The sequence below is a fragment of the Malurus melanocephalus genome, unplaced genomic scaffold, assembly GCF_030028575.1.
Source record: "Malurus melanocephalus ecotype Western Australia unplaced genomic scaffold, MMel_1.1 scaffold_89, whole genome shotgun sequence".
Lineage (NCBI taxonomy): Eukaryota > Metazoa > Chordata > Aves > Passeriformes > Maluridae > Malurus > Malurus melanocephalus.
In genome coordinates this window covers 1,840,511-1,853,671 of record NW_026623321.1, presented here as the reverse complement: position 1 = coordinate 1,853,671, position 13,161 = coordinate 1,840,511, and the positions used below count along the sequence as shown (strand labels likewise).

Below are 13,161 nucleotides of genomic sequence, written 5' to 3'. Positions count from 1 at the left end.
AGCAGGGTAGCTTCCCAAAAAAATTCTCCACCTAACAGAGATATCATACCARTACATGGACTAGAAGTCCAGTATTCTTGAACCGAACTCCACTTATTTGATCATCAGCAACATACTAATAAGTGTTTCTCTACCTGCTATTGCCCTGGCTGCCTCATCAGACAGAGGAGCATGTGCACTGCTGGCTGAACTGCAGGCTTGCTGCCTTTTGWCTCCGGGTAAGCTTATCCTGCACATGGTCTGCCATGCTCTTATTTGGCTTGCAAAACAGGACTGAGTTAAATTATTACACCACCCTGCAGATGAGGGGGAGGACCTTTCTTTTCTGYAGAAATTACCTGAGATAATTCTGTTGCCGTCTTTTCCCAGCTCTGCTCCCCCTCGTGGTCCAGTGGCTGTGGAGCCCCAGAGGTCCCGGCTGGCTCCAGGACAGCAGCCAAACAGGGCTTCACTTATGCTGAGGTGACATTTTGTATAGACAAGAGGAAAGCAGTGAAAACCAAGTCATAACAGAATCTGATTCATGCTTCTATTCATAAAACTTCCCTAAGTGGTACAAATCTGGGTCACAAGAGTTAGTTACATTCTATTATGCTATTACAGCACCTTATATACTTAGAAATCCAAAATGTGCAGTTCTACACTTAACATTCCACTTTGAGAGCACATTATTCCTGGACACCTTTGAAAATATTTATTTATCCGGGTGGAATTAAGATTTCACAAGAGAATTCTATTTTTCCTAACACAACAAAATATGYATGAGAAACATAAAACTTGACCCAGATAAATTTGATTTCTAGTAGAGATGCTGATGACTTTTTCAACTACATTACAGAAAAGTAGTATTATAATATTTTTAGTAGTTGAATCAAAGCTCAAAATATAACAATAGTAATCTGTGCCTGGCAAATACATACCTCTTTGTAATTTTTAATTTGTTCATATTTTCTAGCTTTCTCKCCCATTCTTGGATTAATTATGTTCAAGTGTGGAAATGACACTTCACTGACACTGATGAAAAGAATGATTAGTTTTAATAAGATACAATAAAAAGACATATCACTAGTCACTTTGAYAGTGTGATTTTAAATTTCTTTTTTCTACTCTTACAGCTGAATGTGTGAGTTAATCAGCCTTTTATTTTCTGGGGGTTTATAACAGATATTTTAAAGCTCTTATGTCTATTTCTAATCTTTTATCAAGGTATTTTTATGGTTCTCTTCTTAACATTAAATTACAGTTGGCTCCACAATCTAAAGACTATAAGCTTGCCCTYATTTGTTGTTATTGTAGCTTGGTCCTGGTGTTGAAGAGTTGCTGTCCTGTGCAGAAATTAAATAGTTTCTGCTGGTCACTGTGTTARCAAGCAGCGTTCTTCCTGAGAGGTTTCAAGGTGGACATCAGGAGAAGGTATTTGGAACAGTCACCTTGCAGGTGGAAAGAGGGCAYTGAATGTGTTAACATCTTCCCAACTCACTGCCAACTCTATTCCCAGTTCAGCCTCCCACTTGATTTTTTGAAACTTGAACTCTTTAATTAAATCAAAACATGAAAACTAAAATGAATGCTGAGAGCAACTGTACACCAAAACCACAACGAAACACAGCACGGATTTTAGGAGACCTGATTTTCAGCTGTGACTAGGCTAGAGGCCATATGCTGCTGAGCCATCAGGTCTTCCCTCAACTTTACATGCCAATTTGTAGAACCAGACGGTCCTACATCTTTACATACCAATTTGTAAAACCAGACTGTCTCATATTCTTGCATTTATGCAGGTGAAGCCAAGGGTACACACTGGGTGGGTATCGACCTTCCATTCTCTCTTTTTCCTGGACTTCCTTGGAAGACAACTGAGCACAATAAGATCTTTAGATCCAAGAGCTTTAGGTTAGGAATACAATGCTGGAATTATTAATAACACCTTCAGTCAGCTTTTTGATGTGGAGGTGTTTGTAGGGCTAGGTGAAACTARTTCTGAAACCAACCAGCTGGCAGGAGCTTCACCTCATTCTCCAGCTCCACTTTGGTCTCCTGATTAGTTTTTGTCTTGTGTTCCTGGTTGCTTCCTGAAACAATCCATTAAAGGAAATGTAAGGCCTATGCAACATCCCAGTTGATAAATAAAAAGCTTGTAGAGTCTAGAAATGTTTCTTTCTGGGGAGAAATGGCAGATTTTTTAAGTATATTTCTTTCCCATTAGCTTGTTTATGGGGGTGTGGACTGTATTTGTTTTGTATCATACAGGATCCTATGAGATTTTATGAGCTGAGTATAATAATTTCATATAATAGCAAGTCTCAGGAAGGACTAATCTCTCTTGTATAAGTCTTCTGTCTATAAATATCTGCAAGAGAAACTCCTGTAGCATTCTAGCCTTTATCATGGTTAAGATGTAAATAGTAAAGCAGGGTAAATATTGTTCCTTTGGTGTGTTCATAATAAACATGGAAGCAGAGGCCTTYTCTCAGTAAGGCAAATATGTGACAACTTTTCACCCGCATGATRTTAACATCTATTTTCTAGGTTTACAACTAAGCCCACATCAATTTCATTTTACAGCTCCATTGTTGTAAATAGCTCTATTAATTGCATGTTTCTGCTTCAGATCAAAGGACAAAACAAAAGCTCTTTGGGTAAATAYAGGATTATTTGTAGGTTTTCTAAGCTTTTAAGGAATCCAAAAAAAAGGAAGGCTGGTGGACTCACTTTCCATGTAAGTCAAAATGAATAGTCTCTGATAATATGAGATGAGAAGATATGATATGAGATCATAGAAGATATGAGATTCATCTCTCAAGGGGAGATKAATACATTGAAACTTCTTCCAAGCTCTTTAATTTGGACTTCTGAAAATTTTTCGAATTTTCTTACCCATAATGGAAACAAATTCCCTGAATAAATGTTTTGTATTCAGACTCCTAGAAAATGAAGACATTTTGTTTAAATGCAGGTGCTTTCAATTCTTTTAGGAGCTTGATTATTTATAGGAACAACTTTTAGGAAATGTCTTATCTGGATAGCCAGCAAAACATATTAGTTTGCAAATAAAAAAAAAAATTTAAAAAGCATTTTTCACTGGTTTCTCTCTGATACTGAAAGGGAGGTTTCACTCATATCCTCCCAGTATCACTGGTACCAGTAGTAGGTGTCAAGGTACCCCCTTGAAGTATCTCCTTGAGTGGGGGAATCTCTTTCAGTGGCATCGAAGGTGCTGGACCTTGGGTATCCTGAATGCTGCTCCAAGTCTGTGCCATCACCCTCCAAACTCTCTTCATTTTTGAGAATGTGGACAGCACTGATGTGATCTTACAGGTTGGGCTCTGGTGCTTAATCATTGATAAGATCTGTGTTCTCACACAGTGCTCGCTCAGGGCCGCCTTTACGAAATTAATTGCAAGGGTGAATACTCTGTTTTTATGGCTGCGTAAACCATGAAGTGATTCTTACTGATGTCCTAATTGGTTTCACTGGAAAACTTCATGACATCTGTTTTTGTCAGATCTCAGGTCTCTGCAAATTTGGGAAAGCAAGCATTCTTCTTCCAAGAAAGGACAAGACCATTTGTGAAATGCAGATACCCAGCTGTACTCATTCACTGGGGAGTCTTGAATCCCTACCCAACCCAAACAACCACAACACCCATGGAAAGATCTTTGCCATACCCATCTTTGGCTGGAGGTGGAATGTTCACTTGTCAAACCCTGCACTGCCTGACTGGATCCTGCTGTTCCCTATGCAGTTCTGAAACGAACTTTGAAATAACCTTCTTAAAATTATTATTCTGTGCTCAGGGAATAGTAATTCTTACAGGGATGTTGCTACCTCAACTTCACTTGAGCACTCTGCAGCTCTCAGCACACAGCATACTRAGTCAACAGGACTGAAACAGCCCCCTGTTGAGTGGAAAAGGGACCTCAGGCAGGTTCAGTCAATTAAAAGATAACATTTTAGAAAGGAAGTGGGTCTGATATCTCTTATACATTGCTGCTGCTCTTACCCCATAAGCTACCCCTCTTCCCACTCTGATCCCTGGGTCCTCTCTATAGATCCGTACAGCGCTCAACATGGCTGGCATTAGGAGTGGGGGAAGGGTGCTGTGAATGGGTGTGGGAATACTGATGGGGACAGTCTTGGACTAATGGGAGTGGGAATACTGGTGAGGATGGCCTTGGGCTCTGGGATGTCTCCTCACTCCGTTCATCTGCCAGGACATTGGGTGGAGGGAGTGTCTTTGCAGAAAGCCTTCACCCTTTGTTATGCTTCCCACATGTATCTCAGAACGAAAGAGCTGGGAGTCTAACCTGGCTGCTGTTTCAGTCATGCCATCCCTTCCAAAGGCATCACCTGTATCTTTGCAATGAGGAGARCTCTGCCCCGGTGCCTCTGATCAGCAGGGGTTCATGAGGAACACCCTAGTTCAAGGCACAGCCCTATCTCCCCACAGCTGGCAGCAGGTAACAGTTATCTCTCTGCTGTCCCTTCCCCACAGCTGCCAGAAACATGTGTGAGCCTCTATCAAGGCTTGGATCAGTATTCTAAACCTCAGTGTCATTCTGTCCTTCAGTTTTATTGCCAGGCATTTGGACATAGCAGCACCTCCTAGAAGGCAGGTTAGAAACCTCTGCTGTAAAATCCTACTAATCCCAGGAAGGACCTCTGGAGGTCTCTAATCCAGCCAAATGCTTGCAGCGGGATTAACTTCAAAGCTTGATTTGACTTGACAGGATTTAGAATTGATGCTTCAAATTTGTCCTGTGCTCATTACAGTTGTTTAATAGTATTTGATTCAAAGTACTTCTCCRATGTACTTCTGAAGTACCTCTCTATTAGCTGGTAGTGTTCTTTCATTGAGCCCCTCCCCTTCTCATTTTTGGAAGAGCTGGCAGGTGATTAAAATGTTCACTACAGCTTTGATAATTTTAAGTAATGCAACTAAATGTTTGCTCACAGAGTAATTAGGTATTCATTGACATGAGAGCCAATATTCTGTGTTAATGTCTGAGTCAGGCTAGGCTGTCAACTTGAAGACAGCTTTTAATGTCAGTTTTAAATTCCACATTTCTCTTTTATCAGAAAGCTCCAAGKTGACTTCATTAGTTACAGTGCCAATTTCTTATATTTGTCAAATYCACTTGCCATAATTTTTAATGGTTGTAGCCCAGAGAAAGCAAATACCACTCTGCTCTGTTGGTCTGCCAAAGGAGAGGGCTGAGGGCAGCTGAGGTACAGCAATTTCCTTGGATCAAACAGAGGAACGGAGGCAAACGTTTTCTTTTTTTCTCAACATTCGCTRTGTAAAAGGTGAGTTCTGAATCATAGGGTCTGTATGGCCTTTAAAGAGACACGGGGGAGGGAAGCATYAAATAAAAATAATGAAGTTGGTTCTTTCCCCTCCTGTTCCTGGCCAAAATTGATCTTCCCTAATTTGTCTGAATCACCCTGTTCCTCCTACATGTAGGAAACTCACAAAATAACACTGCTTTGTACCTTTCAGGCTAATGTCTGCTGCAGTGCAGTGTGTGCTGTAACTCACTGGTTTAGCTAAAGAAATTAAAATAACTGTAGCAGCAATGCTATTATTCTTACAGTTCTCGATCTCAACACTCCCCAGGCATTCTTATTTATATGATGCAGTCTTTCCTGGTAAAAGTCATATGATAAGACAAAATCTTAGCTTTTGTGTTGCCATAGGAATGATTAAAACCTAAAGCATCTCCCTATAAAAGGAAACTTGCTTTCTGCAAAACAGGCATAGAAGAGTCATACTGTTGTCAGACTGATGGCACTTTTAATTTTCCTATCTAGAATAGTTCAAGATTAGATGAGTTTACACTAACAATCTTTCCATTTGTGATGGGATGCTGGAGTGCAGTCTTTTACTAAATTTGGAGAAAACCACAGCTATTTTCCCCTTCTTTCTAGTAATGKATTTTCTTCTTCTAACTTTCCTTTAAGCCCCTATGGATTTATTGCGCTGATAAACTTAAAAGTCTAAAATTTTTATTGACTACCCAATTTCTACTGTCATCTTGACAGAAAAAAATAATGAAAACAATACTTTAATATTGGTTTATTTGCTTTAATTTTTTTTATGTTGTTCTTCTGACTGTGCTGGCATGACCATGAATGTAAGCATAAATATGTATGTGATCAGAGAAGCAAGACCACTGATTCATCAAAGCTCTTCATCCTCACAAGTCACTAAAGCAYTTTCCTTTAAATCAAGTGTTGTGTTGGGGATTTTTTTTTTTAGCAGAGTTATCTTTTTCTCATAAATGTAGTGATGCATGTAGAATTCTGCCTGGGTATTTGCCCTAGTGAAGTCTGTGGTGATTCTGTTACAGGGCTGTTTTCCAGCAAGCAGGTGTTTGTTCTACTAAAATTTGTCACACACACACATCACTACTCTGATAGTATCCCAGTTCACCTGAGCCATTTTCTTCCTCCTCAGCATTTTCCTGAGGATCCCTCTGATTTCCTTGTTCCTCAGGCTATAAATGAGGGGATACATTAACGGAGTAATGTTGGTATAGACCAGAGACACCACCTTGTCTCGAGCTGGTGAGTAACTGGACTGAGGACGAATGTAAATGAAGGTGGCACATCCATAGTGCAACAAGGTGACGGCCAGGTGAGAAAWGCAGGTGGAAAAGGCCTTTCCCCTTCGCACAGAGGAGGTGATGTGTAACAAAGCCACAGCGATGCAAAGGTACGAGGCCAGGATTAGGAGGAAGGGGAGCAGCACAAGGAGCACGCAGGCAGCCAGCAGGGACAGCTCRGGGGTGTAGCTCTGTGTGCAGGCCAGGTGCAGCACAGCGGGGACATCGCAGAAGAAGTGGTCAATACGGTGAGACCGACAGAAAGGCAAGCGGAAAACAGCCACCGTCAAGCCCAGGGMAACAGCAAAGGCTCCCAGGCAGCACATCAGGGCCAGCCTGAGGCACAGCCCCTCGCTCATCAGCACCACATAGCGCAGGGGCTGGCAGATGGCCACGTAGCGGTCATAGGACATTGCGGCCAGCAGGAAGCACTCAGCCCCCCCGAGGGTCACGAAGAGATGCATCTGTGCAGCACAGCCCAGGAAGGAAATGGTGCTGCCCTCCACCACTGCCAGGTTCAGGAGCGCCTTGGGGACAATGAYTAAAGTGTAGCAGAGCTCTATGGCAGAGAGTTGGCAGAGGAAGAAAAGCATGGGAGGACGGGACGGCTCCATAACCACTGCCAGGAAGATCATCATATTCCCTGCTAATGTGACCAAAAGAGCAGTGAGAAATACAAGGAAGAGCAGGACCCGCAGACAGAGCAGCTCAGAGAAGCCGAGCAGGAGGAACTCCATGGTGGCACCGGTGCTCACATTGTCCCTCTCCAGGCAGCCTTCGCATGGCATCTGCAGGGAGGGAAACAGAAGGGAAACAGCTGAATTTGACCTGATGCCTGGTAATCAATTCCATGTGGAAAATACTGCTGCAGTACTGTACAACCAGTGTAGGTAGTAAAGCTTGTTGAGTAGGGAGGAAGGCAATTTCATTGGAAAAAAAATTCCAAACCTGATTTSACTCAGACACATTCAGCACACTCTCAGACTCATATTCTCACAGTCACCAAGGTTCTTGTGCCCAAATAACCTCCCTAGGATTCTGTGCTATGCATTGGTGACAAAGGCTGTCAACTGTTGGGTCTTCATCACTTCTTCTGAGTTGTTCTTGGGTTTGTGACCATGTGCATGTTTTGAATATGCATTAGGTACCCTTCAGGAGTTAACACTGCATAGTGTCTCTGTCCTGTCCTGCTTTGAGGGTCTTCACTGGACTCTCCCTCCTGATCTGAGTGCCCTSAGAAGCTGCAGACAGAGGCTTTTGGATCTTGATGACCATCGGTTCCTAGATCTCACAGACATTCTGCTGCTGCCTCTTCTGGCACTTCCACTCCCAGGCAGACTTCTTCCTTCTCTGTTCACACCACTGCTGCAGCCTCTACATCTGTGCCAGAGATGTACAAGGATAACCAGACAGTGACCTAGAGCTTCTGTGCTACAGCCTGACTCCAGTTAGGGGGAATTTGAAGTGTTCACTGACTGGTTTTTCCCTTYCCCAAGGTGGATGTGCCATGAGGTTCATACAGAAACAGGATTTTAGTGATTAGACATGAGGAYTGCAAAATTAGGGCTGACATTTTGGCTGCTTACATTTATAATGTTCAGCCTGGTTCAGCCCTGTGGCATCAGAGTTAAAGAAAACAAACTTCCAGTCTCAAAACCAAAGATAACCATGGCAACATACATAGTCTRTAACAGTTTTTAAAGGAAAACACAATACTGATAGCTTGGGCTTGGAGACTGAGATCTTGCTTCTCACAGGGAGAACAAAAATTTCCTGGGATTTTGGAGAGACACAAAGCTATTTAAGCTTAAAAATCTAGGAAAGATAAGGATGYAGAGAGACATATAAAATAAATTACAAACACAGTGTTCATTGCTCACATGCTCATCRATGAATACAATATTAACTACAAGGAGTAATTCCAACTCTTTCCACACTATGCTGTACTACAGGAATAAAAGCAGAGATTTCTTGAACACTTCAGTTTATATCAAAACTCCAGCACTACCKAAGTGTAACAGAAACTGGAAAATTACATGAAATGTCATCAAAGACAAATAGAAGGAATGTGAAATTGGTGGAAAAGCTATTAGTGGATATGGGGATTTTTTTAGAAAAAGAAATTTCAAAAAAGCTCCAGAAAGAAATAATCAATACAATTGAGGAGGTGAACCTGTGTAAGACTTTTGCCTTTATTTTTGCCCCAAGGTTTCCTTGTGATTCAATATCTTGTCAGGATKCAAAACATCTGAGGACTCAGGTGAATATGAAAATATCCACAATTCTATTACCTCAGGTGTTAAATTGAGGAATTACATCTCTCTGCTTCAGAGTATGTTAGCAAAATTAACAAATAAGGAAGAAACTACATAAACTTCAAGGAAAAGAAAAATTGAAAAATGGACAGTCACTGAAGACCAAGGAGCTCTTTGGAGAATGTAGAAGGAGCAGAGATCCTATAAAATCAGATAACTCTACAAAGACTACTGCTAGATACAGTTTCCAGTTATTGTAAAGCTGTGGGAATCTACATGCAGCTTTTGCTACTGCAAAGTCTCCCCAACAGCTCTTCTGAACAGCCTGCCTATAAAGCTTTCTTGACACTGTTCAAGGAGGAGGTCTTCACTGAAAACAGGAGTTATGGATTTGTACATGACTGTGGACTCAGCCACTGAGRATCAGCTGGGGCTCTCCTCACTCACTGAAACTTTAAGAGGATTCTACTAAACACAACAGAGCTAAAAACAGGGGCATTCCCCTCCTTTTGTTTGAAACCAATCCCTTCAGTGACAACATACCTTCTCTGGGTAAGAAGGTAGAAAAATAGAGACTTCTTCCTCTTGATGCTCTTCAGWCTGGGCTGAGATTCTGTGATTGTGATTCTTGCTCAGCCTGGGGTCCCTCTGGCCGTGGGTGACCCTAGAGCCAATATTTTCATTYAGCATCCCAYAGCCATCCTCTCTTCTCTTCTGYAGGACCCAGCTCCTTATATATCATRTGGCACAGAAGTCTGTCCTGTTCCCTGCTGCCTCTGCCTTCCCTGAACCAGGAGCAGGYAATTCCATTCCTCCCAAGAAAGGGGGCGTTGCAGGTTTTCTGTAAATCAAGCAGTATGATGTAATTGTATCTTCAGAGGATGGCAGGGTTGCAGCACCCTCCTCTCGTGTTCCTTTCACTGAAGTAGCTGAGAGTATGTGTTTATTGATTGGTCTGCTGCTTACCCAGAATGGCAACATTTTAAGTAACAAATTGCATTGCTGCTTTTCTTAAATAAAAACAAATCTGGGTCCTTAAGTTCAAACAAAACTTACACTTAGACACTAAGCAACACAGATATAAAATCTTCAAATGCATCTGTGCGTGGATTTTTTACAGTTCAGGTAACCCATTATTTCTTACTGACTCATGAAATCGCTGTTCACCCATTGATAGGACTGAGATTATTTGAGCCCAATTTATTTCTATTGCCATTGTTACATTAATTCCTGGCCACTTACACYGAAATAATTAAAGAGACCTGTAGGCTTTTTTGAGTAGAAAAGAGAGGCAAAGTCAATATACTTGACTGCTAAAATTGATCTGCTTGGCAGAAATGTGTAAATATGGTATCTCAGGATTTTTCACAGGACTTGGTTGGGAAGGAATCTTCACAAAGTATTCTTTTATGATACCATATGTCTGTGGCATAGTCATTTTGGAGCAAAACTACCTCATGTGTCGGTCCAATCTGGGACTAATTTTATCAGGAAAAGAACCTTGGCTTCCAGGGGGCAGCAAGAAACAGGAGTCAGGAAGAGGCAACAAAGACCAGCCACTTACTGGGCTGCAACAGTAAGAATGTGTCTAGCAGTGAAGGGAAGTTGTTATTCCCCTTTGTCTGTCACATGTAGAGCCATGTCTGGAACACTGCCAAAGTTGTATTTAAGTGTTTTTACTCTCTTTTAAACCTGTCATTAAACTTCTTGCAATTAAAGCTATGASAGAGGAGTCTATCCTCTTTATCTCTCAGCTCACTTCCTTAACTTTTTTTTTTTTTTTTAATTTCAACTATTTTTCCTACAGTTCTTATTGTTTAAGTTTCTGCAAACAAAAGGGCACAAAATGTCTTTAGAGCATTTACAAAACTGAATTCTGAATCTRTCTTGAATTCTAGAAGCTGTTGTYTGATACTGAACAAACCAGAAACCCTGAAGTCTCTCTCAATGACATGTTGTCTCTGCAGCTGTAACAGGAGCAAAATCGAGGTGCTGGTCATTTTCTAATTACACCTAGCAAAATGGACAGATTATAAATGGAAGCAAATCTTTACAGTGGAGTCTATTTTAGTGAAATGCTTTGCAGAGTATGACTGCTCCCTCTARTAAACTCTGTGAGAATTTCGGAGCACCAGCTGATTAACTCATGTGTAGCTTTTCTTTGTGCTGCAAAATAAAATCCAGAGGCTTTTGTGCCACTTATTACTTTATCCTCTTCTCTGACCYAAACTGCTGGAGAACATCTACTGCCTCAGTAACAATGCAAAATAATTACAAGGAATGACTTTGACAAGCCTGTTCCAACTTTCCCTTCTTCAGATGCTCCTTTTCTGCTGCTGGACTGGAGGTGAACCAAGGTGAATCAGCACGTACCCAGTAACCAATACCACACAGTCAGCAGTTGCATGCACTAATTTTTTTTTCACCATAGTGCCCAGCCTTACACTGAAATAAGTCAGGCAAATTACTGTTTCAGTTTGTGTGTGTGCAGATAAGACATAATTTATTAACATGGAACTTAGACCTCCCCACAAGGTTTCAACACAGTCCCACATTACCTCCAAAACACGGCTCCCCGAACAGGGGAGTGCTAGCTGGAGTGAGGTATGCAGCCCAGTGCCAGAACACACAGCAACCAGACAAACAACAAGCAGAAGAGGATGAGAATATGCATGTCAAAGCGACTCAGTACTTCCTTCTCTAGCCCACACCTTTCAGGTTCCCAGCATTTCCATTGCATCAGCTTACAGCTAAATTCATAGTAGATTATTAAAAGCTGCACGTTGGCATACGTGTTTGCATGTCTTGAGTCTGCAGCATGTTATAGAGTTGTACCTTCTGCCTAGCTGCAGAGTTCAGCCCTGCTCTCCTCCCCCGCACTCTTTACTGTGTGATTTCTTTTTTTCTTTTTTTTTTTTTTTCAGTACGTGCCTGCAAGGCTTTGGGACTGGCCTGCCTTAGCCCGAATTTGTATAAAGAGTTTCTTGGAATCCAGCTACAGTTAATGAATCACATCGTATCAGCTTCTATCAGCAATTGCAACATACTTGAGAGGATGCTCCCCTTGGTCTTCAGAAAAAGGGGCAGTGCTGGGCTTGCCCATCCACACCCATGAATTGCCAGCCTGGTCCAAAGAAGGCAAGAGAAGCTGGGAAGCTCGGCATAATCTGGRGCAATCTGGGCAAAATGGAAACCACAGATAGAGGTACCAGGAAACCTGGAGGAGAGGGACAGCCAGTGCCAGCAATGGCCAGGGAAACGGCACTCTCAGCCCAGACAGCCCKGCGGCTGAGAGACACAAAGCTCTTCAGCTGGCTGAAAACAATGTTCAAGCAACATGAGGTAACTAGCCAGTGGTAAAAGAGAATAAAGGCATAAAACAGATTGCAGATCTTGTCCGCATGCAAAAGCACGCTGATATTGATCCTCTGGGGTAATCACACCATTGTAGAAAGCAAAGATTTTGGCTTTCGCAGATGCACTGATGTTCTGCTGCAGGTTTGTTCAGTAGCAGAAGCTACTGTGTTGTTCAGAAAACATCATGGTGACTTATCTGATTAGAGAACTTAAGGTAGTTTCAAGGTAGATTGCTTTCAATTGGTTTTGGTGGTTGATGAAATGTAAGATTTGCTCTAATGAAAGTACTAAGAGTGGCAATGTTAAAGTAAGTGCTAATATCTTTTGAGAAAGCGCATTTGTTACTCCGGTAGGGCTGATTCTGATTATAACACAGCAGAGCCGAGGGCTGAAAATTACAGCATCTTGACAGAGACTTTTTAACAGGTATGGGATCCTCATTCCGCAGTAAACAGGAGCATCCCAAGAAATGTCTCCCACAGAGGCAGGACGCTGAAACAATTGTGCATAGCCTTTAGGAGGAGCAGTGTTTCCTTATTCCCATAATTCAGAGCTTTCTGGAAACAAGAGGAACTGAAACTGGCTGAGGTGGTAACAGCAGGATGGCTGACATCAATTTGCCTTGGTGGGAAAAAGCATCACGCTGCTCTCCTCGAGTTTCTGTTGTTTGGCTGGGAACTCAGTTTGGGAAAGATGCTGAACCATAAACCAACCAAAACAGAGTTTTGCACAAAAAAGGGTAGGCAGCCTGGCTGCTGACTACTCCTCATGATTTGTTAAAGGTGGGGCATTTCTTTCACCTCGTTGCACTTAGTCATAGTCTAACCCAGCCAAAGGCATTGTCCTGTGTCTCTGCTAAAAAAAAATGTTTGCTCAGATCAGTTAATACTATTATAAATATGTGAGCTATACCCATTTAGAAAAAAAAAAAAAAAAAAAAAAAA

The 13,161-nt window shown here is 41.8% G+C and overlaps 2 protein-coding genes across 2 annotated transcripts in view; one reads left to right on the top strand and one right to left on the bottom strand.

Moving 5' to 3' along the window:
- LOC130574825 (epidermal differentiation-specific protein-like) overlaps positions 1-13,161 on the top strand; it is a 42,472-nt gene that overhangs the window by 5,256 nt on the left and 24,055 nt on the right. The window lies entirely within an intron of this gene.
- LOC130574815 (olfactory receptor 10AC1-like) lies at positions 6,357-7,393 on the bottom strand. The gene has a single exon (XM_057368284.1). It carries the CDS (start codon positions 7,391-7,393, stop codon positions 6,383-6,385), a length of 1,011 nt encoding a protein of 336 aa, XP_057224267.1. The 3' UTR covers positions 6,357-6,382.